The sequence below is a fragment of the Cottoperca gobio genome, chromosome 16 (genome assembly GCF_900634415.1).
Source record: "Cottoperca gobio chromosome 16, fCotGob3.1, whole genome shotgun sequence".
Classification (NCBI taxonomy): Eukaryota; Metazoa; Chordata; class Actinopteri; order Perciformes; family Bovichtidae; genus Cottoperca; species Cottoperca gobio.
In genome coordinates, this window is record NC_041370.1 from 8,778,892 (window position 1) to 8,804,712 (window position 25,821).

At 40.1% G+C, this 25,821-nt stretch overlaps 1 protein-coding gene across 3 annotated transcripts; it reads right to left on the reverse strand.

Moving 5' to 3' along the window:
- Positions 1-2,243: 2,243 nt before the first annotated feature.
- etv1 (ETS variant transcription factor 1) lies at positions 2,244-23,823 on the reverse strand. 3 transcript variants are annotated; one of them, XM_029452478.1, is made up of 13 exons: positions 23,723-23,823; positions 23,346-23,456; positions 22,811-22,901; positions 22,435-22,482; positions 17,817-17,870; positions 12,149-12,278; positions 10,994-11,182; positions 9,695-9,942; positions 7,032-7,103; positions 6,858-6,926; positions 6,581-6,750; positions 4,998-5,099; positions 2,244-3,965 (listed from the first exon to the last, which is right to left on the reverse strand). In XM_029452478.1, exons 2-13 carry the CDS (start codon positions 23,388-23,390, stop codon positions 3,744-3,746), a joined length of 1,440 nt encoding a protein of 479 aa, XP_029308338.1. In that variant the 5' UTR covers positions 23,391-23,456; positions 23,723-23,823; the 3' UTR covers positions 2,244-3,743. The 3 variants fall into 3 exon arrangements, with proteins under 3 accessions (XP_029308338.1, XP_029308339.1, XP_029308340.1); XM_029452479.1 differs by lacking the exons at positions 22,435-22,482; positions 22,811-22,901; positions 23,346-23,456; positions 23,723-23,823 and adding an exon at positions 21,671-22,232; XM_029452480.1 differs by lacking the exons at positions 12,149-12,278; positions 22,435-22,482; positions 22,811-22,901; positions 23,346-23,456; positions 23,723-23,823 and adding an exon at positions 21,671-21,758.
- Between the last annotated feature and the right edge of the window lie 1,998 nt (positions 23,824-25,821).

Below are 25,821 nucleotides of genomic sequence, written 5' to 3' on the forward strand. Positions count from 1 at the left end.
ACAGTGTGTCACGAAGCCCGAGGATGACTTAAGAGCCTGAGCAAACACTGGCGAGAGCCATCGGGCACGAATCAAGGCGGCCCGGCTGAGGACAAGTCACTCTCGTAATGGGTTTGTGATGACTCAAGATCGAGCGGCCATCTGTTTGCTACAGTGGGGGAGGACCACAATTCGCAGTTCAGATACACAGAATATTAGCTGGTAGTGCAGCAGAGGAGGGGAGGATTTGGCCGGTGCCACAGGATGTAAAGCATATGTCCATAAATGGTAAGTATGTTGGTAGCTGAGGCCCTGATACCCTGAACTGCGGCCAGATAACAGGATTTGCATGGAGATTTTCAGAGTCGGTGACACAACACCTTCAAAGGTGTAAGACAAGTAATCCTGCAAGTGACCATAAGACTCTTCCCTACATACAGATGGAAAATACTGCATCAGAAAGTCACCACTGATATGAAAAACCACATATTTAAAGCACCGAAGAGTTTGCATGAGATTTCAATGATGTGACTTTGAATAAACCACAGTCATTTGAGTCCGGTCGGTAACCGTGAAGTTCATTCGAACAGCAAAAGTCAAACCACATGCAGCTTCGGAGGCCTCACACACAGCCGTGACTCCTAAAGCAGCCCCTTTAGAAAATCTAGTAGAAAGCAGGAGTGGAATATATATTCAGATCCTTAACATAACTTAAAGTAAAGTAAAAATACGCCATTTTATGTGAAAAGTCCAAGTAAAAGTGTTATTATGAGCAAAATTAGCTTAAAGTATAAAAGTAAAATGACTGATTAAACAGGCAAAATGACTTCTGTGTTACATCAATATAATTTTGGATGATTATTTGTGATGCATTCACATTATAAGCAGCATATTAACGTTGTAGCTTGGAACTAATTTGACCAATTGTATACACTGTTGGGTGGATTAATTTACTGTATAACAATTCATTGCAATGTTTTTCATTTCTCAATCTGTAAAATAATTAGTAACTGTAGTTGTAGATTTTTATAATGCTCTTTTAATTTTAAAAATCAATTTAAATATAATATTCTGTAAACAGCTTGTAAAATATCCACTATACTGTGGAAAGTAAACCCCTCACAAATACATAACATATGAACACAGTCCATTCCTCAACAAGAAGCTCCATCTAAGCAAGAAATTAAAATTAGAAATAATTTTACGAATTACGCTACAAAATGTCAGGACTTCATTGTTTAAATTGCACTGATAGAATTAAACTCAGATGATGTTGTTTGTCACAATGTTCTGTGTGCTGGGCAGCTTTTTATAATGCATTTAGAGTAATATCATGTGTGTACAATACTTTTTCACTGGTGAACAGGCAGGTTATTACTACAGATTATTGCCATTTTAAAAGGAAAAACACAAATTAGAAGTGTCATTCATCATATTAAAAGGCTGTACTGCTGTTTATTTGGTTTGTACCTTTCGGATTAGATGTTGTTAAATATCCTCAGGGAAGCAATCAGGTGTTTTAAGTTAAGGGCAATTCCCTGCTCTACAGACAATCAATAAAAAAATCTAAGAGTGGACACTGTAATAGGGTTGGCTCGTAACCTGCTCTGACAAATTAAGGCAAGTAGTGTTTTTTCATTACTTACACATCCGTTTTCATTTTTCCCATCAGTGGAACCAATTAAACAATGCTTCCTTCAATTAGTCATTGATTTTTTAGCAACAGTGACACTTTGTAGAAGGAAATAATAACTTTAGGGCCGTGTTACTGTTTTTTTTCCATTACTGCCAGTCTTGTAAGAGCAGAAACAATTCACCTACATGAAAAAGTGGTGTCTTAAATTAGCCATTGATTTTTCCTTAGGTGTCACTTTGGTTAAATGCTTTGTGGTTGGGAGTTTTCTCTCCAACCTGGAAATTGACAGGAGACCATAATCTATTAGTCTTTCACACACAGACACACACACATTTGTTTGGGGTTTGGTGTTTTTTCACTTCTACTATGTAAATGTATGACCTAAAAACTCTTTTCAGCCAAGAAAGAAGTGATACATGTAAAGTTTGAGCATGGAAGTCAACACAGAAGTGTTAATAAATAACAGTGCCAAGAGAAGAAACTCTACAGTTCTTAACAACACTTTTATGTAATGATTAATTACATAAAGCATGTGAAAAGGGGTGATAACTTTGTTTTTTCAGAACTATTTTATTACAGAATATTCGCTCCGATCCCATCCCACACATGTCAACACCGAGAAACAAAACTCAGACCAGATTCTTTTTAATGCTCAAATTGAACAAAAACAAAACAAAATAAAAAACAAAGAGAAATCCAGAATAGCAGGTCAGAACTGCCGTTCTTCTTTTCTTTTTTTCCCCCCTTGAGACTAGAAAATACACTTACAATTTGAAGCAGCAACAAAATGTGCATTAACCTGATTATACAATGAAAACATTATTTATTTATAACATGAATTTTTTTTTCATCACATTATAAAACTCTTAATATTTCTTATGTTTTTCTTTTACCAAAAAAAGCAACCCTATCAATGGCAATTCAAAAATGTACACCTCATGTTCACCTGGAACAAAACAGAGAAGAAGAAAAAAATCAGGGAAGTATTTGACTTTATTTTTATTTTTTTATTTCTTTTAAGCCAATAAAATCTTTATTTTTTTTATTTTGGGGATGCAAATAATATCCTGAATGTGTTAATTGGTTGATGTGTCCACTTTAACTGTACATACACTTCCACCTGTTATTCGTTGAATGACTGCTGCTTTGATGTGTTTCAGAATAATAAAAAAAAAAGGAAAACTGCTGTTTACAGTGAATGAGTTATTTTACAGCGGCCTGTAGCTTTATTGATTATCCTAAACACAGGCCGTATTTTCATCAGCACAATTCGAGGTGTCTTTACTTTACTAACCCACAAGGATTTCAGCCGTTGAGAGAACGCTCCAGGGGTTTATATATAATTACAGCAAAAACACCTACATGATGAGATCTACAGTCTGATTGGACGAGGGGCAGAGATCATTGACAGACGAGAGCTGTTGTGATCAAACTGACAGTGAAGCAGTTCTCACTGATGGTAACTAAATGTCTCTTGTATTATCACATTACTTTTTCAAGTCTATACTCATGTCACTTCACCATAAAAGCATCGTCACAATACGCTGCCAGTATTCACTTTAACTGAGCATGAAGTACAGGATGGCTGTTTGAGGACAGACTAAAGGACAAGTTGAACAGAAGTGATCATCCTCCGATTCTCTGCACGTGTGTAGACAAGTTTCTGTTGCAGGAAGTCTGAGATTCAGTCCTTGGGTGAACCATGAGATGGCCTGTTGAGTCCTGTCTCACCAGAGCGCCACATGCTCAAAATCATAATAAAAAAAAAAAAATCAAACAGAATGATTCCCACATTAATGTACAAACATAAACAACGGTAAAAAGCCAACCACATAGCTAGCCTCTGGCAGGTTAACACCGAGCTTCCTGTCCATAAAGTGCACTCTCCATCCTGCTGTGCGGCTTGAACGTCAGAAAAAAAGGAGGATGTGTGTGTGTGTGTGTGTGTGTGTGTGTGTGTGTGTGTGTTTCTGTGAGAGAGAGAGAAGGGAAGCTCCGCTGCATTTGTGTGTTCAGTCTTATTCCTGGAGCGACTGTGAATTAGAGGACATGACAGTCTCAGGTGTATGGACGGAGGAGGTGGGGGAGGGTAGAGTGTAGGTGTGTGTGTGTTAAGAGTGGGCTGACGTTAATAAACGTAACCCTCGCTGTAGGGGTGCGGCGGGCAGTAGGGCCCCTCCTGTACGTAGGCCATGTTTTCGTCAAAGTGCGACAGCGGCACTGTGTCCTCCTCGTTGATCTGCCGCTCCATGTCTGTCTTCAGCACCGGCCGCTGATTGTCGGGAAACGCCATGGAGAACAAGGCCTCGGGGTCGCACACAAACTTGTAGACGTATCTCTCGCCGGCCACCTGGACGGAGACGGACAGGACGAGGTGGGAAAATAAATGAGTAGAAATACTATTTATAACATTAGTTTACATTTTTCATCTTTTCTGAATATTCTCTAGCAACTACAATCAGTGGGTAAAACATGTTGAATATTCATTAATATGTTAAATCGTCAATACAAGGCGACAAATTCTGTAGAAAACATTTGGTGAACAGAGAACGCTGCGACGTATTGTAAATGTGTTGAACGTCTCTTAGAGGGAGACATAATCTCGGTGGGCAGATCTTCTTCTTTTAGGGGTTCCTTCTTCCAAGTAATGTAATTTAAGATTGCTTGGTGCCAACTGTAAATCTTTAGCTCCACACACTGAGCTTTAACTCCATCAGTGACATTCTTTGTGTCCCAAATATGCACCACATACTAACTCTAAGCAGGCTTTGAGTATGTTACGTGTTAACACTGAAAAAGCGACTAAATAAGGATTTATAAGTATGTTGCCGTACTCTATTCACCAACAGCACACGGCACAAAGGAACCGGAGGAGCTGCTCACAGCTGGAAAAAATCTAAAGTAATTGTGGATGCTGGTGAAACAGCTCCAGGAAGTTTTGGAAAAACATTTTGCCTGTGTCTTTGTTCAGTTTAACTAGCAGTGACATTTTAAAGTTGCAGTTTGATTGCTGTCAGATGGAAGTATTGTGTCATTTAATGTTAGTATAAAACAGTTGAATTGGTTAATTTCTTGCATAGTAACTGCACAAATACTACACAACCAAGGACCAAGAAATCCAATAATGTCCAGAACACAGAAGGGCTCTGAATAAGACCTTTTGTTTTACAATAAAGTACGCAGGAACACGGTTTCAATACCTCGAGAATCAGCACATGAGCACATGCTCCTCCTTTAACACAGGTGGAGTCAATCAGGCGTAACAGGTAAATGAGCTCCAAACTGTACATCTTAAACAAAGAGATTTAGATCTCCTTTAATGTCGTTGTTGTTTGCTTTTTATCGTTGGTATATTTTCTCAATCGTCAAAGATTTATTTTACCTTTTGCATGATTCCCTTCTCGTAGTAGTAGCGCAACGATCGGCTTAGCTTGTCGTAATTCATCGCCGGTCGATTCTTCTGTATCCCCCACCGACGTGCCACCTTTGTACGACACAGACAAACAACACAAAGGCAGTCAGTAAAAAATGAACAGTGAGCAGGATGTTGCAGACTCATCAAACACAAACATGCACGGACACGACACGGTTGCGGCGGCTGAAATGTTAAACAAACTTATTAATCCATATTTTCCTAATAACGGTAATTAGAATGCGTCCAGCCTGAGCAGCCTGACCAGGGATGTGTTCATTAGGAGCTTGTCACACACCCAGCGGAGGAGGCAGCAGATGTTACAGCACCTGTCTACCAGACCACCCACCACCCGGCCTCGCAGTCCAAACCCACCGCCCCACAGTGCTCTCGTCAGCTTATCCTCTGCAGATTCTACTCTATTTCTCACACCTCTCTTCCCTTTCTCGCTGTCTCCTTTTGTTCAATTATTTCAGTTTGTCTAGGACCCTTACACAAAAGAAAAAAAACTAAACTAAAAAACATCAGTTGTGTTGTTTGTCGCTGACATGCTACACCTGCCTGTTAAAAAGGCAGAAGCCGCTAGCTAACGTCTGTCTGCGGCGTCCCAAAGGGAGTGCGTTTGGTCACCTGATGGCATGAATGGGGCCCCCTGTTAGCTGCAGCTGGCCCGTGCCTCTAGACACTGTCGGGCTGCGTGGACCACTGCCAGGTACCCCTCTATCTCCTCCGTTCTACACCCCCGTCCCCCGCCTGCAACCTGCATCCTCCTCCATCCTCCAACAGTGACTGAGCCCCACTGTGTGTGATGTGGGCACACACAGACCCAGCCTCTGTTTCCATTTCAAAAAGCCCAACCGTCAACATGGGTTATATTTTTAGGAATACGTACCTGTGAAATATTTAGAAGGCGCTGGCCTTAAGGGTCATTTGGATGGATGTGGTTGAGTACAAGATAAATAAAAAAAACTATCATGGCAAATCCAGACCTGATTTGACCACTTTAAGAGCAGAGGACATTATTCATCCCACTTCAAATGTTGACCTTTGACTTGGACTGGATCACGCAAACTGTTTTTCTTTTTTTGCTCACTTGCAGGCAAATTTAGCTGAAAATCCACATTTACAACAGGCTCAGATATCATGGAACACGCTACATTTAATTCATTCATATGTTAGTCTATAGAGTGAACATCTCTTACACTGCTTGTTTTATCACACCGACAGCTCAAAACCTAAACAAATATTGTTGACCATTTTCTAATCAGTGACTTCAAGTATTCAAACATTTGTTTGTGACATATACAAGCAATGAAATGCAATGTGTCTTGCTTGTAGGGCTATGCTCGATGAGCTGTGTGCAAAATTAAGAATAAGAAAAAATAAATATAATGGAAAAGCTTTTTATTTATTTAAGTTGTATTTATTTAAGTTTAACAGTTGTCGTAGGTTAACACAGAATGTGCTTTAAATCATATATATTATTAGCGCTCTAAAAATTCAATATAAAAAACATTTAAATATAAGTAATAATGTTTCTCTGAGCTTTTCACCTCCTCTGGCTCGATGAGTTTGAACTCCATGCCGCGGCCGGTCCAGGCGATGAAGTGTGAGTTGGACGGGTCGTCCAGCAGAGCCACCAGGAACTGCCAGAGCTGCAGCGAGCCTCTGCGCTGGTACGACGGGCCCTCGCGGTACAGGCCTGACTCCTGCTTGATGTCACCTTTAGGACACATAACAACAACATTTAATGTACGGTGTTTGAACATAACTATAGAGTTGTCTTGAATGTAGAATTCAAAAGTATAACGTGCGTCGGGAAAATCTCACCTTCAACCTTTTCGGGCACAACGCAGGTATCGTCGTAGAAATGCCTCGCCACTTTGTCAAACATACAACCTGGAAAGCGGGATAGAAAAGTAGTGTTTGATATAATATTCAGCACAAATGCAAATGCAATCCAAAGTGCACGATCACAACATTCACTCGTATCGTCGTTGGTACCTTCAGTCCTGTTAGCGTGAGCCAGATAGCCGTCTTGCCGTAAGTAGACAGAATGGCAGCTAGGCACTTCAGCTGAAAGCCAGGCAAGAATGGGAGAGTGGGTGTTAAAGGGCCCGAAGGCAGCATTAAGAACACTATCTCAGTTATCTGAGAGCAGTCAAAGCCTGTTCACTCAATGCACCACTGGCTCTGATTAAAGAATATGCCCCCCAGCAATAGCTCCCGGCCACAGGCGAGCTCACTATATCACCCTGCTAATACTCGCTCCCAGGATCGTCTCCACTCAGAAGGAAGATTTACTACCGAATAAGAACACAACACAAGCTGACTTGATGTTGATGTTTCATAATGTGTGGCGTCAACACGAAGCTTTTAGACACTTGTTCAAATCAAAGCTACACAGACCTGAGGGTCGACCTTTTCACTGTGTCACTGCAATATGTTAGCTAAAGATCATTTTAGATTTAAAGGTTAAAGGTTCTCACTTTAAGTGATTTGATCCTACGTGAACTGTTTTTTTCAGGCAAAATTAAAACAGTTTTGGTAGTTTCAAATGAGATATTTCAGTTTTTCTATTTTTCTCACAGCTCTTCTTGCTGGTTTGAAGTGGGCGGGGCTTAGTTGGAAAAAGGTGTCACATATTTTTATACAAAAAAATCAGTTTGAGTGTTAAATTCACAATAAATGATACCCAAAGATGTTTGTTTTTTAACTTTCAATGTGGCTTGTTAAGTTCTAATTCTGTATTGTAATAGAGAAAACTAAAATAATACAATTAAAGTCACGTTTTCAGGGGCTTTAAAATAAAAAGTGCAAAAAATATTGGAGGTTCCTTTCTAATATCGATGAGGGTTCTCTTTGTCTTGTCAACTTCTCAATCCCAAAGCTCTGATCCCTTGTTTTTATATGTTTATTTTGTATTTCCTTCATCAACATCATGGACTTAACAAAAGATCAAACTGACGTCTGGATTCGCTGATCTTTTGCAGAAATAATAACAGTTCTGTATCGTTTTTTAAACCAAAAATATCATCTTATTTGAAAGATTGTGCACCTTAAATCGTTTAACTAATTGTATTTAACTACATAATTCCCCTAAAAGAAGCCTGTATTCACCCGTTTCCTTTACAACACTGTCCCAATTGACCATTTACTGTATATGTCAGAATCTCCCACAACACAGACATCACGGACGTGGCTGGTGATCAAAAAAGGCCAAACAGGTTACAAAGTGAATGTTCAATAAACAGACTGAGGCCCTTCATTTAGGCCCATAAACATTTCTCTGAACTTCATCAAAGTAATGGGCTTGTAGAGGAAATTGCTGCTAATGAAATTACCAGCTCCCCTCCCATCCTTTCCAACAGGCCTGCTCCAGTCAACATGCTCCACTGTGACTGTAATAAATTCACTTTGATGCTCAATCTTGGACATACAGTAGAGAGTAGTGGACACAAGACTTGGCCAGTAGAAACCAAAATATATCTTCTTTCTCTCTTTGCTGATAATCTTATCAGTGTGTACTGCTAGTTGCTTCAAAAAAAAAATGTAACTTTACGTTTACTGCTGTCCTCATTGTAAGTGAGGGAAATGTACATCTAACATCCTGAGTAGTGTTTAGATAAATAACTAACAGCTCCGCCTATTGTCAGACAGATAATCGAGAACCATTCGGATCATTGATTAACCGTTTAAGCCATATATCAAGCAAAAATGTCACAAACCATTTGCTGGCTCAAGCTTCTTAAATGTAAGCATTTCAATATTTTATATCAATAGGAATAAAATGCACTTTGTTCTACAAAACGAACACATAGAAGACATCATTTTGCCCTTTGAGACAACATAATTGATAAAACCAGTAGATAGATAAATCAATAACGTAGATAATTGTTGTTTGCAGCCCTTAATTTGAGTCATACGCTAATGGGATGAAACCTGATAGCTACAGAGAGTGAGTTTGTCAAGAAAATAAATATGTTGCTTTGTATCTAGAAGACGCGAAACTCAATTAATACATCTATAGCAAAAGTACATTTGCACTGGAAAGTGACACAAATCACAGTTTCTCATCTTTTCCCTAAAAGAAACTGCGGAGCTGCTGTTCTGAAAACAAAGGTCTAACGTAAAAGAGACCTGAATAATGTGGGCGCCGCCCGCAGTGTTTTTCTAGCACTGATCGTCATGGGAAGAGGCTGCTTTTCTCCCTGACTGGACACACAGACTCTCCTCCAGCTCGGCCTCTCCTGGGTCCTCTCTGTCCGCCTTGTGAATGAACCCAGCAGTCCGGCGTATGTTCATTCATGTCCTGATGTAGCCTCAGGCTCCTCAGAGGCCTTTACTCTCTAACTAAAGGGAGCGGACAAGCGTGGGAGGGCGGATTTTGGACTGTGACCAGGCACAGTCCCCACCCCCCCTTCCTCTCTTCTATTAGAGCACCACAGGAAATGGCGACCGGCACAGACACCCGGCCCAACCAGATCCCCTGCCCTAATAATGGGCAAACTCAATAAACGTCACCCCCTCCTCCCATGTCTTCTCCCATTCCTGAAATGATTACGCTCTGGCAGGAAGAAAAAAAAGAAAAAGGTTGCTATCTCTTCATGACTCTTTCACTTACCAGCTCAAGCACAACGGCACTGAAACAATAAAAGATCTCTCACCTGAGTCGTAGGTGAAGTCCCGCGGCTCCTGTTTGATCATCATGGTGGCGGGGTATGTGTGGGGTAGCGGCGCCCCCATTATGGCCGGATGTTCGAACAGGGGGTCGGGATACTCCTGCTTGAAGCCTTGAGGAGGGAAGGGGATGTTGGGCTCTGACATCTGCCTGTGGTAGATGGGCCGGCTGTCCCGAGCCATCGTCGGCGGGGAGGGGAACGAGTGGCACGGCTCTGAGAGCTGACGTCGAAATCTGAGGAGGAACACAAAGTCAGAGGAATTATTATCAGACATAAAAAGAGCCATAAACTTAATTTAGTTTACTTGTATTCTGTTTACAGAAGACAGTAATATATATATTATATGAAAACATTTATTTATCTTGTCTAAATAAGTCAAAATAATAATTTGAAGTCCACATTTTCTTGATTAATTGATGAATCTTTTGTTCTATATAATATCAGAAAATACTCCTTGACATCTTCAAATTGCTTGTTATTTGTCTTAAAACCAAAAAGATTAACTTCACTATCACATAAGCAGAGAATATCCACGAAAATTGATATATAAAAAAGTACTTAAATGATAACAGTTTATCAAAATAGTGTTTTTCTGTCAATCGACAAATTGATTAAGTTCTAGTTGGATGCTACACTTTGATCATTTTGCTGCGTACACTGGTTGCAAAGTTCAAGAATGAACTTCCATACTCAAATGGGATTAGAAATGTTACAGTTTGAGCAAAGTATACAGGAAAAGCAGAGCAGAGAATTTAACCCCAAATAGTCTTAAAATCTGATTACAACAAACTGCGGCTAATTCCACTTTCTCAGCTAAACATGCTGCTATCACCAGAAAAAGAACCGTCCAGCCATTCTGAATGATCTCAATAAGAAAACTGCAGTAGCTTGCTGACTAACAGGACCCTCGAAGGTGTGACAACATATCTGAACATTCAGACTTTCCACAATATTGTTTTTCTTATGAATTACTGGATATTTTTACCTCCTCAAGTTTCTAATGTTCTGCAATAGGACCGAGAACAACATCTCTTTGGTTGATCTGGTAATAGCTAACTTAGATCATGTATTCTTCATAAAGTCATCACCATTTATTTTCCAGTGTATTGAAGGTACGTCATTCAGATTTGTTACAGTTTCAGGCTCCTCCCATTGAACATTGATTCAACCAATGAGATTCTGCTGCGACTAAAACTCGGCTCTACATCTTATTATAATCTGTTGTGAGCTAAAAGCCAAGATGTAAATGTGATGTAAATGTAAAAGGCTGCAGGCCTGCAGTACCTGTGGTCCATGGAGTAGGCGTTGTCAGGGAGCGGCTGTGATGTCGGTATGTGGGCGTAGGTCCTGTCTGGTTTGGGCGTTGGGGCCGTCGTGGGTGAGGCATGATGGAGGGGGGACACAGGGGTGCTACAGGGGGGCGTCACTGGGCTGGAGGGCTTCATTCCTGCAGGCTGCTTCTGCTCATAGGCACTGTGGCAAACAAGAAGAGATAGAAGACAAGAGTCAGATATGTGTCTCGTGCTGACAGTGTTTGTTCTTTTGATTCCCTCTCTGAGATGTCCGCACTGAATATGTGAGCTTTCCTGACGATGGAGCATTTATAAGTTACGGAATTCATCATATTATTTGTGTTATATCTTACATGTGCTGGAAAAAGTCTTCATTCATACACCTGTGCATCAGATTGTGTTGTTGATATGCTTTAGGTAAAGTTAATATAAATGAAAGAAAAGATTGAGAGAGAGAGAGAAATATTGTTTCTTTTATTGTTTTTGAGGAACTGACGTCTTATTTAGTTATGTTACTTATTGTAACTTTACTTTTTAATACCTTAGAGCTCCAAGTTAGAAAAACAAAACTAATTTCTTCAAATCGAATGGTTGCTTTTGCACTCGTTATGTTAAAATCATATTATCTTTAGTTTGCCACACATTTGTCCTTCCACGATGTCATTTTTTAAAATCAATTGTAAGCTCAGGCGCATGCTGACTTGTTTCAATGGATATATTAAGGAACATCACACCACCACTTGGCATACAGATTGTGATGTAAAGCGAGCTCTGCCAAATGTTGGACTTTGCATTTTTGTCACCAGGGAAGCAAATGAATCACACACATGATTCAGAGTTTCTCCCTGCATACAAGGTCATTATACGGGCACGCAAGTAGAATGAGTGTCATGTATTACTATCAAATCAGTTCAAGTTCATTTGAAGTAAAACAAATACACGACTATATATGGTCATACAGTCTTTTGAAGTATAAAAGAGATGACAGGAGAGTCTGGTACATCTCATTTAAAATATTTGCCAAGTCATTTTCAGTTCAATATTCAACATGCCTAAAATAAACTGATGCTTTTTCTTAATGACTCGTCTTTTCAGGGGGACATTTAAAGTCTTTTGGAAGTATATTTAAGTGTTGTGCGGTGCCCACCTGACGTTGTACGGGCACTTCTCTCCATACTGGAGTTTGAAGGGCCGTTCCTGACTACAGTTGGAGCTCAGCTCTGAACACGGGCTGTGCAGCTCCCTCTTGATCTTCAGCTGCAGTCCGTGGAAAGCCACTACACACCCAGAGAGAGAGAGAAAAACTAATTTAGATACTGAATGGCAATGATCTACCTCCTTATTTAAGAGCAACTAGTTAGGTATCAGAAAATGTGGATTTAAAAGGCAACAGCAAATTATGTTTTGGAATGAAAGTGAAGATAAGTTTTTTGTTAGTGCTCAATATTTGTGCATAGGTTTATGGCAGAATATTATTTTAGGCAGGATGAATAAGACCCTGAAATAGCATTCATACTATCAATGGACTCAATCAACTTCAATATTTGTATTATTTTGAATCAGCAGCCGTTTATGACAGGTGGAGTCACCACCTCTATCATAATTCACCTCCTACAAATCATTCACCAAACACATCAACAAAAACAATCGAATGTATTCGTGTTGGACAGAAAATGCTGCTGGTGAATGTGTATCAGGCAATCACTGATTAAGAGAATTCATGATGGATAAGTTAAAGTTAAAAGACTTTTCTCTACGCATCCGTCCACCAACAGATTTGACATCACTTACACAAACAACTCACTTTAAATCTCATTTGTTCGGCCTTTTCCTGACAGGGACTGAAATATGACAATCATAAGCGTGTGCGGCGCGCTCCTATAAATGCTTTATCTGCTTTCAGTTGGCTGTCAATACGTTCCAGACGACAACAACAGTGCTCATTGATCTAAAAGGGAGGGGGGGGGGGGGGCTGCGCTTTCTACCTATGGCCCCACAGTGAGCCTGCCTGGTGCATCTGAGAGGCTGTTAAGTGCCTGATCAGTCCTGATTAACATGCCATCATCTCAAGTCATGATCAACGCTAATCCAATTGGCTGCGCTTCTGACGAAAACCCAGTCAGTCAGAATGAAGTCAGGCTCGGGTTGCCTCGCCAATCGCCGTCTCACCGCGACTGCACACAAAGCAGCGGTGAGGCCGTCCCACAGCATCCCACAGTTGAAGGGAATGATATTTGACTGACATTTCAGGCTGAGAGACGGCTTTTGTCTTGAGTTAAAAACAAGGCGACCTGACATTATGAATGGAGAAAGGAACTCCATCAACTCCTGGTTCAACTAAAGTACAAACATTTACAAATTTGATGACCCAAAAGACTCAACTCGGTGGTTTGGGAGTATTTTTCTTTTAAACACACCCACAGTTGGGACGGTCTCTAAAGCTGCAAGGAGCTGAGAGAGGAGGATGTTTTGGGGAGTTTTCTCATAGCTGACTGACAGCTGCCGTACGAGCAGGGGTCGATCTGCCAACACCCCATCTGATGCACAGCCGAGCCCCTGGGGGACAGGCCACACGGGCCCGGCATGACAAAGCTCAGGGGTTGTTCGCAGCCCTCGCTGGGGGCCTGACCTTTCCGGGTCATCGATCGGAGGTCAAAGAGACACTTCCTGAGGGGAGACCTTTGACGGCGCTGGCATGGCAGAGTCTCGTTAAGGGCTTACAGAGTCAAAACAATACCTCAGTTTTGAATGTCGAGATCACAATCAGTGTCACTTTAATTACCTACTACAATAAACATACATTTATTTATTTTCAGAAAGTTCAGAACAACTCCCCTAACTTCTGGTTTGCAGCTCATCTCATGCTCGACTTTTATCATTTAACACTAAATCAACATCAGTTCATTCAATTTCCATATGTCTATAAAAACGCTGTGTTTAGCTACATGCGTCATATCAGCTATTAACAAAAGCTTCACGTGTGCTACAGCGCAGGGCCTTCAATTAGAAATGGAAATGTCACAATAGATTTTGTCAGTGGGGTGCCAAGGTACACAAATCAATATCGAGGGTATTGCCTCTGACTAAAACAGAGACTTCCTTTTTAGTCCAGAATGTCATGCCCATCACTGCTTGATTGCTCTCATTATCTACGTATTGATTAAGCGAGATGGTAGGGTGTTTAAAAGAAGAAGCAGTTAAAACAATTAGTGGGTCTATTTTGAGTGCGAATGTTTTTTTTCTTCTCTACGATTAAATAAAATATTCTGCTATTTTCTTCGGTGTCCATATTCAATAGGTATATTTACTTTAAATGAAATAAACAATGTGGTCACATATTAAAAACACAATTCTGGAAAGATTTAGGATCCAAGATTCAATCTTTTTTTTTAATTTTTTTTATTGTGATTATTTAATTTTTAGCTGGCATTTTTCTGCCAATGCTTTCCGTGCGTTATCAAAGAACTCTTGGCTCCAAACGTTGTGTATTCTCAGGTACAAATAGAGTGTTTTGGCAGAAGCAGAGCCTACGTTTGGCAGATATTTCTCCTGTCCATTCATAAGAAAATACAGGTCTTTTGGCAACAGAGAAAAACCTTCCATTCCATTTTCACCTACTGTAGGTGCCCGCCTTTGCTGTTAAATGATGGAGGCTCAGATCTGCTGGTAACGTGTGGCCTCATTTTACACCTCCACTATTCCTTCGTTCCCTGCTAAGTTATGCTAATGGTAAGCATCTGTGTTGGAGTTTGAGACAAAGAAAATTCTCCTTCAGCCTGAGGACACTTTTGCTTCGAGGCCGCTCACATGCTGCTTCTGTGCTGCATGGATGGAGAGTGCGAAGTCGACATTGAGAGAAACTGCCATAGCTTCTAGAGAGGTGATAAATCTGAGGCCATGAAAATATAAGATTACACGCAGGGAAAATAACTTCAAACCTGCATCATTTCTGAAACAATCTTTAAAGCTACAGTACCCGTTAACGCTTTCTCCATCTCTGCTTCAAATGTTCACCTTTTATTCTCATTCAAGCTGTCGACTGAACATTATATTTAAACAGTAAAGATTGTTGGTTTGCTATTGCTGTTAATAAAGACGTAAAACTATCGTTGTAAAAATTTACCCAAAAAAAGAAGCTAATACAAAATGTAGTGAGAGTGAAGATAGAAAACAACAGAATTAGTGCTAACATTTAGGACTATTCCAATAAATATATTTGAATGGATTCTGCATTGTTTCCACACTAGTTGTTTCTTTTGCTAATGCTATCAATTAGCAATCACTTATAGCAAACTAGCAAGCAAACAATTTGGCTAACAACACAACTGGACAAATTACATGTGGCTAATGCTAACTATGCTACTATCAAATACTTTTTTCTGAATTTACAATTAACGCCTGTTAATCTTTTGTTCAAATTAAATTTGATGAAGACATATTTTACGGCGGACGACTCAATCCTTAGGTTATAGGAAGAGCTACAAAATTAAGACTGCAATGAATTTTATTTTGTAATTTAGCTGCAACAACCCTAATCTTAACCCTAACCCTGAAGTCAAAAGGTCATTATTTTACAGGATGAGGAAGATGTTATTCTATATTTTTCGTGTTTTCAACAAATCCCATGAAAAGAAAAAAAGAAAAAGATTTTAGCAACAAAAACAATCATACAAAGTTTTCCTGTAAATCTTTAAAAACAGGTTCGCAATTGTATCGTTCAAATTTTTAATAAGGCTACACAATTTCCTAAAACAGTCTGGCACTGTAGTCTGTCCGTCTTAAATACTTGCTAGTAATTAGTTTAATGTTAGTTCTGCTCTCTATCCTTAAAGTACCCATTAAAGCAGCTTTGTTGCATTAATGAGATTTACTACATGAAATGAGTTACTTTCACTCTTACTCGCTGTCCTTCTCTCTTACAACTTTGAGCTATATCTCTTAGCATCTTTATCTCCGTCTCTCTACCTCACCGCCCAAGCCTCCATCTCTCGGCTCGGTAAAACCCATATGGGAGAGCTGCCGGCTGGGATGCCTGCTCGAGCGCCCAACCACGGTGCCCTCACCCTCCCGCCATCTGTTAGTGCCTCTCCAGTCTGCTGCAGGTTTGCCAACAGGACAATTCAGATGGTCAGCAGTCTCCTGCCACCGTGGCCACCCACCCCGGCTACCTCTGAAGGACAACGGGACAGTCTCGGTGACCTCTGGTTCTCTATTGTAAACCACACAGCTCCTCCATCTTAGATTTTAGGGTAAGCTAATTTACAGGTCAGGTTTTTAGTTTACTGTTATGTTGTGTTCTAAACAATACAAAATCAAGCCAGATGAATGGAAAAGATTTGAGAGGGTAAAATATTTGAAGGATATAAAAGGAGGATTAGGATTGTTTTACACCCTTTCTAACTATGCTTGACTTAATCTAAGATTGTCTTTATTCAGTCTGTGGAGTGAAAGAAAAACAGCTAGAAATAAATTGAATTAAGAATATTTAACAAGATCAACAACAAAAGTTGCAAAATCCAGGTAAGACATTTAAAGGCATGCATAAAGTTTGTGACGTTTCAGAGGAGAGAGAAAAGATAGACCCCTCTGGCTTTGAATCTACTGTAGGCAAACAACGGGAACCTCAGGCTGGGATCTGGCTCACGAGGGGTTAAAAGGTCTGAGATCCAGTTTAATGCCAGACCCATTTCTGCTTAATCTTACCCATATGTTTTATAAAATCTTACAATCTACTGTAAAGCTAAGAGTTTGCCAATGCAAATATCATGTACGACTCTTTCTCTTTGTTCTAGTTACTCATTTCTGCATTTCGTCTATCTTTGCTTCCAGATTAAAGGCATTGGACATAGGGAAGACTTGTTTTGTGTCTTTTCTCAGTTTTATGGGAGGTTTGGCTCATCTGAAAGACATGTGCTCACTCTGGGTCCCACTGAGCTCCACTCACTCCATTTCTGTCCCCACCTTGGCACTACTTCCTCCAGAAGTGGGCCGTGCCAAATCACCATTCACCGTGTGCAACCACCGTGCACAACCAGGTGAAATACGACTAACTACCTCATCCTTATTACTGCGAGTGTAAAATCAGCACAGGTCAGGCAATAGAAATTTGACATCATATATATATTTTCTTAGAAACAAATTTGTTTTGTCTTGCAGAAATAAAATTGAGAAATGCGGAAATAAAATGATGCTTGCTTTCATGCTGTAAACCAGGAGGCCAACACACCTTCAGCTGAAAGGGATACATGTAGTATCAACTAATATTAAACTGCTGGATTTAGAAAATCTAACCACACTGGATAGTTTGCACAAAAAGCACTTTGAGGAAAAGTCATGTAGGTGCAAGATTTTATAAAAACAAAAAAATCAAAACCATCAATTGAAAGCAGTTTGGACTACCTGGAGTTAAAAATATCACTTCAACCCCCTAAAATAAATCTGCAACAATATTCTGATGTTTATGCAAATAAATCGCAACTGCAATAATATCTCAGTGTGGCGAGAGGTACATGGGCAAAAGAGAGAAGGGAGAGACAGATATAAACAGAGAGAGAGAGCCCCCCCCCCCCCCACATGCACCTGTCTGCAGACCCGCAAGACTGCTGCAGCTCTCCAGAGAGCTCTTGTGCGAGCAAAGGTGAGGGTACCGAGAGACACGGGAAAACACACACCACCACATGCACGCTCCCCGAGTACAAACACACCAGTCGAGACAAGTGAAAGAAAAACAAAAAAAAACACCACAGATGTTCACACAGATAAACACAAGCATGCACACAAACACGGAGAGAAAAGCGAAGTGGTCTCTTACTCACAGTTTTCAGTCTGGAAGTCTGGAACGAACTGCTCGTCATTGTCGGGAACTTGAGCTAAAGACACAAGCAGAGAAGAAGAAAGGGAATGATTGTTTCTGATGTTGATGGACAACGCAGCATTGATCACAGTTCCCTACAGCCCAATACCCTCCTCTGGCAAACAGTCTCCTGGGATGTTAGGTTGGCTTATCCCAGCATTGTTTGACTCTGCTGTCGGTTAAAGAACACAGCTGCGAAAAATATGTTTTACAGGAAATCAGGGCAAGGAGTACTACTGTTTTTCCTTGGTGCCCATGTTTTGTTTAAAAAAAAAAAAAAAAAAAAGTGCAATAAGGTTTTATATGCCTCAACAGCCTCTGGGTCATGACAAAGAAATATTCATCTTATCATTTTTGTCTATCATTAAATCCTATAAGTCTTGTTTTTTTTTTAAACGTGACAAAAATGCAATTGCGATAGTTTTTCCTTTGTTCTGGAGCTTTCGTTCGTATTACACAGCCTTCTTCAACAGATGAAGATTGCACATTAGTAGTTGTCAACATTTCCATTTTTCTGAGCACTTTTAGAAGTTCTCGTCAATGCTGGATTAAAATTACATTAAATGTCATTTTTCTTGATTCTATCTCAACAATCTGACAATCACATCTAAAACAATTCTTAAAATGATTTACAATTTTAGAATTTAATAAAAATGAGAGATCAAGAAATAAATGACTTGTGAGCAACCAGGAAATACTCCGTAATTGCAGATCTTTCGATATCAATGTACAAAATTACCATAAAATGTTACGAACAATATGTTTTCCATGATTTACAATTAACCACGTTTTTCAACAAACGCCAGCCTGCGAGAGATTTAATACTTTGCTTTAGGCGACTGTCTACTTCCTAATTCCACTTCCTGAGGTCGCCTTGTCCATTGACTGCTCCGCAGCCTCGGCTCTCACTGCTTGCCAGCAGCCAAACACCCATTGTTAACAGTATCTAATTGGCTTCTTCCCTACTGGGGAATCCACCTGTACCTACCGAGTTAGGTCTGTTCCAAACCTTCCAATGCTTCACCTGCGCTTCAAACGCCCCTGCACTCAGGCTAATGCTAAAATAATGAAGCCTGCTCCGCTTCGGCTCCAATTAAGCATGTACATATTTATATCACACATATTTGCACTCGGTGACAGTTCTCCGTGTCCCTCAAGTTCGTATCTCTCTGGCGAAAGGCAATAGGAGATTTAACTGTGTCATTAGCATGTCTATTTATACACACAATGAGCTGGATCCTCATTATCACAGGATCAGTAACATGTCTCGACATGTATAGAGATTCTTTTTTTAAATCACTGATTTTCCCTTTTTGTCACTCTTGATAAGATCAGGGATGTTTTTTCTTTTTCTTACTTGAGGTGTGAATTGAGGAGAGTAAACAATCAACAGATCAAGAGGAGAAATTGCTCCATATTTTCCAACAATGTCAAGCGGGTGAAGTGTGCAGCAAACAAAGACGTAGAATGATTTCACTCCAGATTGTATGCACTTTTTTTTTTTTTTTTTTGTACATACAATTTGCATTTTAGCCTGCTTGAATTCCTGTTGATCTGGAAAACAACTTTGCTGCATGTTTTCTGAAAGGGTGAACATTTAAAAAAAATATTAACCGAAAACAGATATATATATATATATATATATATATATATATATATATATATATATAGGTAAGATCTGAAATCATTCTCAAACCTTCTGAAAACCTCAGCGCTTTGACTCTAAATATATTTTTTGCCTTTTTCTCTTCAGTAGTCAAAACCACAACATCTGAATCGGCTAAAAGCAACAACAGAATGAAAAATATAGTGTAAGTCAGAAACAGCTCTCATCTTATGATTACAACACAAACAAACTTGCAGAAACTTCACATAACCTAACTTGGAAAGGGACAAAGAGAGGAGAGATGAGAAGAAGAAAAAAATAAAAAAAAGGCAGCAGTGTCCAAAAAGGAAGTACAGGATGGATGAGTCACCGGCCTCAGTCTGTGAATGAGCCAGCTGATCTCTGCAACAAAAGTCCTGGGGAGAACGGCAGAGCTGGAAATCTGCCGCCATTCACAAAACAAAACAAAAAAACAGAGGGAGAAGGACAGAAGGGAAAAAAGGAGTGAGGATAAAAAGGGAGAAGTTGTAAACATGAGGCCTGAGCAAGAGAGACTATCGGAGAAGACAACTTATGCTGTCAGCACCAGAAACATCAGTGCATAAACAAGAGCAAAATAATAAAGAGATCTCTAAAGAGGTACTTCAATAAGTCTAAAAAAAAAAACCTGGGTGGAGGTGGAGGGCAGAAGTGGTTTGTGGGGGTCAAACATACTTCTGTCAGCTGACGAACACCCTCAACCTCTCGGTCTTTGAGTCGGAAATTCAGTCTGTCTCTCATAATCCCTCCTCTTGTTCCAATTACCTGAACTAATAAATCTTAGAAATGGGAAGGTATTCCTTTTCATCTTAATGGACAGGAAGTCATTCATTAAATCTACAATCTTGAAGCGTACATCATCACATTGATCCATGACAGGCAGAACTGTAATCTTTAACAGTAATACCTCTTATCAGCCGCCGCCGTCTCTTTTCTCACTTTGGATACTGAAATATTAAAATCGTGTCTTATTCTTTTTCAACGCCCTGCGGTGTGTGAGCACCGCCTCATAATCTAACTGCTGCTCAAATTCTGCTCAACTACTCCAATATCTGTTTCAAAGCATACTTTTCATTTTTTAAAAGCTTTGGATTTTACTGCGAGCATTTTCAAATGTGTTAAAGAATAGATGGAGCCTATAAATGATTGAGAGTCTTATTCACCTGTGTGAAGGGTGCAAGCTAAAATTTCTCTTTTCCAGGGAATGTATTACAGCTCAATCCTTATTTTAAAAAAAAGACAGAAAAAAGGATTGAAGTTGATTCAATTATTCTGTGCACTTGAGATTTCTACTTCCCAACTAGAATTATGGCTTTCCAACCTGAGCACTGACTGATGTGTTGAAATAGATACTGGCATTTTAGAGGGTGACATTTTTATTGCAGCAATGCTATGGTAGAAAAACAATTAACAAATACAAACTGTAATTGACTTGATTTGCACAAATGAAGCAGCTTAAAATCAGAAAGGTTAATAGTTCTGCCTTTTCTTTTTTTTTTTTTACAGTAGATGTTGATCTGTTCTCATAATTTCCAATTATCCAAATTTCAATAAAGTAACCCAACAGTAATTTAACACATTAAAATAGATTTTTCAAAAAGCATTACATTTTTCACTTGAACTTAAAAAATAATAATTTAATAAATTAACGCAACCTTTTACTATTTGATAATTACGTTTTTCTAATTCTTATAACACTGTATTTATAAACCAGTACGGTGTAGTAGAAGGAAGTTGCAGTCTAGTGTTACTGTTGAGTGTTATGTTTACACCAGTGCTCTGGCTGGTTTGCAAAAATAAATTATGGCAATTTCTTTACTTTTCAAAATAATATACACTCAAACATTAGTTCATATTATTACCCTTTCCAAGCAATAATGTGCTTTCACACTGTACAACTTTACATTATGTCTGAATTTCTGGTTGAACTCTGACAGAACAAATTCTAAACTACTTCCAATAACTCTGAAAATGTTCTACTTTTTACGGTAAAACTCTAAAATATCCAATTCGCAATTTACTGAGATACAAACTTTAAGATTACATACAATATTCAAAGCGCATTGCATCTTGATGAGATGCAAATACAAAAGTCAGGCAAATAAGCAAGTGAAACATGCACATAAAAACACTTCAAAGTCAAAATAAGATGAACGATATTCACTACTAACCAAAACTTCGGTGCTGCAGACACGATGGAAAGAGGACACTCGCACTTAAATCCTGAAGCATCACGTCTCAGTTAGACCACAATGAGCAAGTCTTGCCATTAGAGAAAAAATATATATTAAAAAGCAAAGAAATGGATAGATATAATTTTTTTAAACTATCGTCGCTTTCAGAGACTGATTCTGGAGTTTTAAAAGTCTGCGATTAAAAGAAAAATTATAGATCCAATCTTTTTTTTTGCCGCCAAGAAATGAAATTGAAAAAGACAAGGTGATGGTACAGCTGGAGAAGATAGAGGGGTGTGCTGAGAGGAAGCAGAGAGAGAGAGAGAGAGAGAGAGAGCAGATGAGAGAGTGAGAGAGAGAGAGACAGAGAGTGCGAGAGACAGAGAGAGAGAGAGAGAGACAGAGAGAGAGAAGGCTGGTAGGCTACAGCAGAGCTCTGGTGGAGGTGGAGGTGGTGGCGGTGGCTGGCGTGCAGCGCGTTAGCTCCTGCCAAAAGCAGAAGAGACAGTGAGCGTCGGAGAGCCTTCTCCTGGTAATTTGTGATGACACTCTCTGGGTAGAGCCTCCTCTGTCTCCCTCAAGACCCCTCGCTCACAGTCTCTAATGTATGCATGACACACAAGGTGCCTCTTCCACACAGGCTTTTAATTGGACTGCGACGCTAGGCTTGTAACTCCAGGCAGCTTTTTTCCCCCCTCACAACCTATCCATTTTTTCCCCATCTTTCCTCCTTTTTTCTGCTCGAGATTTAAAACACTCACCTTCTGCCAGCCAAGTCTCCTGCAGCTGACTGAGGTCCTGGAAGAGCTCTAGAGGGGGAACCGAAGCAGAGAACAAGGCTTAAAGGCAGTTAAAAAAAAACACAGTCAAAGCCCTGGAAGAGCATCAGAAACAACTGACTTCATTACGGAGGGCTGATATGCCGTCAGAGCCATCGGAGTTCAGTGGGCACGTGTGCAGCTAATAACAAGTCAATTTGTGTCTCTGACCACTGACAGTGGCTTGTGAGAATCATCACAGGCCGCTGTGTTGTAATTGAGATTCTGTAGTTAGCAGTGCAGGTGGCCACAAACCAATTGAATTTTGCTAAATGTTTAGGAGCCGTGAAATTAACTTCTCCCTCTGCCCTCTGCCTACCTTCAGTGTCCAGAGCCAAGTCGGTCTTAATGAATTTTCTCTTTCTGTCATTTGCTGGCCTCTCGCAGCTCGTTGTCTTTTCGTGCGGCTTCTGCAAAAAATAGAACAGAGACACAAATCAATTTAATTCTTTTCCTCATTGAAGCAGTGATTGTGTTGTTGGCTGCAGCACACGTGCAACTGAAAGAGCCTCAATGATGCCTTACACATTTCTAAAGGCATGCAAAGGGACTTTTACTTTTCTCAACAGATATAATTAACAAGGTGTAACATGGTGCATGACCAATAACACTGTGTATAGTAGTAGGCACCTTGTTTAGATGTTTATCTTTGATTATTAGATGAAACTTAAATGGTCCCTGAGGGAGAAATGAGTCTTGGCAGCAGCAGGAAGAAAGACAGATGAGATCAGGACAAAAAGGAAAGTATGAGAGAGAAAACAGACTTTTACAACAAGAAAAGATATTAAAGTGAACGTGAAAGATCTGTATGTGTTATTTGATCTGCTTTTTTTTTTTGGTCAATGATAACTCACTTTGGAGTTACAGTAAGGCACTTGCTGGTCGCGAAATCTATCCATTTTGCACCGCTGTGGCTTTAATTGACGAGCGATCTGCAAATCCCCAGAGTCTCCTGTCCGGTCAGCCTTTAAAAAGCGACATGGATAGAAAGCAGAAAGTAAGAGGCCATGGATGGATGTTTCATTCATTAAGGCACAGTTCTGTTCGGGAACCTCTTGCTCCTGTTTTAAGACGGAAATTACCTCCGGCGATGCTGTAAAGTTAAATTGACAATCTGCAAATTTCGTGCGTAAACGAGGAGCGAGGTGAGCTGCAGGGCGCGCCGAAATGTTTTACACCATAAAATAAAGTTATAGATCTGAGGAAGTGTGAAAAACTAACATGCACTTACCCAGCGACCTCGCTTTCATCCGCGCGCTGAGTGCCACGGAGCGGCTGCAGGATCTCCACAGTGCCGGTTGCTGCCTGCGCTTCTCCCCGCTTACTGTGTTGCTTTCTAGCGGCTTGGCATCGCCTCTCGGGGCCTCCCATGGAAACAAGCCGCACTACGCTTCCTATTGGTTGTCAATGTCTTTCACTGGATCAGATTGCTGGCAGTCAATCACGCACGGCTGCAGGCAGTAAGCACCGGATAAGTCAATGGTAACATTATAGTGGCATGCGTTTTCTCTTTTTTTAAACAAAGTTAGGATTTTGGAGTTATTTTTAATTGCAGAAAAATATGCAACAAAACATCAGTATCACTTACCATGCTTTTAAAGTTACACACATGTAAACTACACTTGCACAACCCCTCCCCTTACACACACACCCACAGAGTCCTGGCTTTACTCTCGCTCTCGTTTTCTTCGCACACAGTGTCCACACACACAAACAAACACACTCCTCTACCGGTCAAGTTTGTGTCCATGGTAACTGTGTTTTGAAGAGTCTCCAGAGGGACTTGCTTGAAGCGCCAGCTCTTCCCTCTCCTGTAAGGGATATGCCTTGTTGGGAGTACCTAGGACCCACAGAAGGCACTGACCTAGAAGTAAAGCACATTAAAATTAATATGTAACAAACTATAATCCAGTCTTTAATTTATGGCTTACTACATATTAAATTATGAGCTTTACTTATTGTCATTCTGACTGTTCATGGCTAACTTTCTGGCCTACATAGTATGTATGTGTGTGCGTGTGATTCTGAGTTTTGGTGGTGGAAGAAGTGTTAAGTTGTTAAGTAAATGTAGTATAAAATGTGCCTCTGAATTAGTAGAAGTATAGTAGCAGCAGCACTTCACTTTACTACTACTACATTTCAAAAAAGATAAAACAATGATGTTTGATGGCACGTCTATGCCTAATGGCAGTTGTAGCTGAAAGTACTCCGAAGGCAATAGGCTAATGGAGGGAAGTAAATATTTACATTGAAAGGTAAGGTTCCCTACCACTGCCAGTAAGAGCTTTTTTTTGGAACTGTAATGGCCAAGTTGTGATTTTTAAAAATGTGTTCCTACAGTACAAAAATCTCCGCTGCACTGTTACAGGACAGATCTAGGATAAACCCCCGAATGGGAACTTTACCATTGCATTTAAACACTTGACTGAAAGACGGACATATCGGAAGTCAGTAGTGGTCACGCTGATGCCATCTTGGATCCACGCAGGGTTCCATTACCAGGCAGGTGAAGTGGATGTGAAACGAAGTACTGTGTCACTCCTGATGAACTCCCCCGAGGACGGAGAAACGTAGTTCAAGCGCAGGCGTCCACCAACCTGACACAGAGACACGCAGTAAACAAAGTGCCACTCCAGACAATAGGATAGAAAGATTTTGTCTAGCTGTAAGAACACTGCTGGGACTAAAGTCTAATGAAGCCATCCAGTAGGTGTCCTGAAAGGCTAACTGAAATTGACATTTATTTGTAATGTTATGAAATCAGTATCTTGGGGTTTGTCTTGTAGCCTATGTATTTGGTCATAATTGTACTTACCACAAAGAGGACAATTGTATTTATTTATTTCTTATTTCTGCAGTTTGGGTTAAAAAATACTGTGTTAATCCTGGAAGTTATCTCAGGACGGGTGTCTTGTAGCCTGCGAGACTGCAAATAGACCCTTCTCAATGACAGAGAAGGACAGCTCATTCTTTAGCGTAAGTAGGGTGTCTACTTTAGCTTACAAATTAGCTCACATTAGCTAGTTAGAAAGCTAATTCGTTAGCTACAGTAGGGGGGTCTAGCTAACGATTTAGCTGTCGTCTCTTTCACTACTTTGTATAATGCAGGATGAATGCTGCACTAAATGTGTGAGCCGCTGATAATTCAGCAGGTGTTGAAATAACATGCACAAAAAGTAACACATAGCCTATCAGTGTGGGAATCAGTGTTAACGTAAGCGAGCTAGGCTAACTACCAAGCTTACAATAACAAAGTGAACCCTAACCCAACTAAACCTCTTATTCCATATTTTACCCTAAACACTCACCCCCCATACCCAATCACCCCTA

Bases quoted from the DNA above. Each gene is read 5' to 3' on its own strand.
- etv1 (XM_029452478.1), bottom strand. From the start codon at position 23,390: ATGGATAGATTTCGCGACCAGCAAGTGCCTTACTGTAACTCCAAA. The intron at 12,279-17,816 runs GTGAGTAAGAGA...CTGGGTGTGTAG, and splicing joins AGACTTCCAGACTGAAAACT to TGGCTTTCCACGGACTGCAG. The intron at 6,927-7,031 runs GTACCAACGACG...CCCGCTTTCCAG, and splicing joins TCACGCTAACAGGACTGAAG to GTTGTATGTTTGACAAAGTG.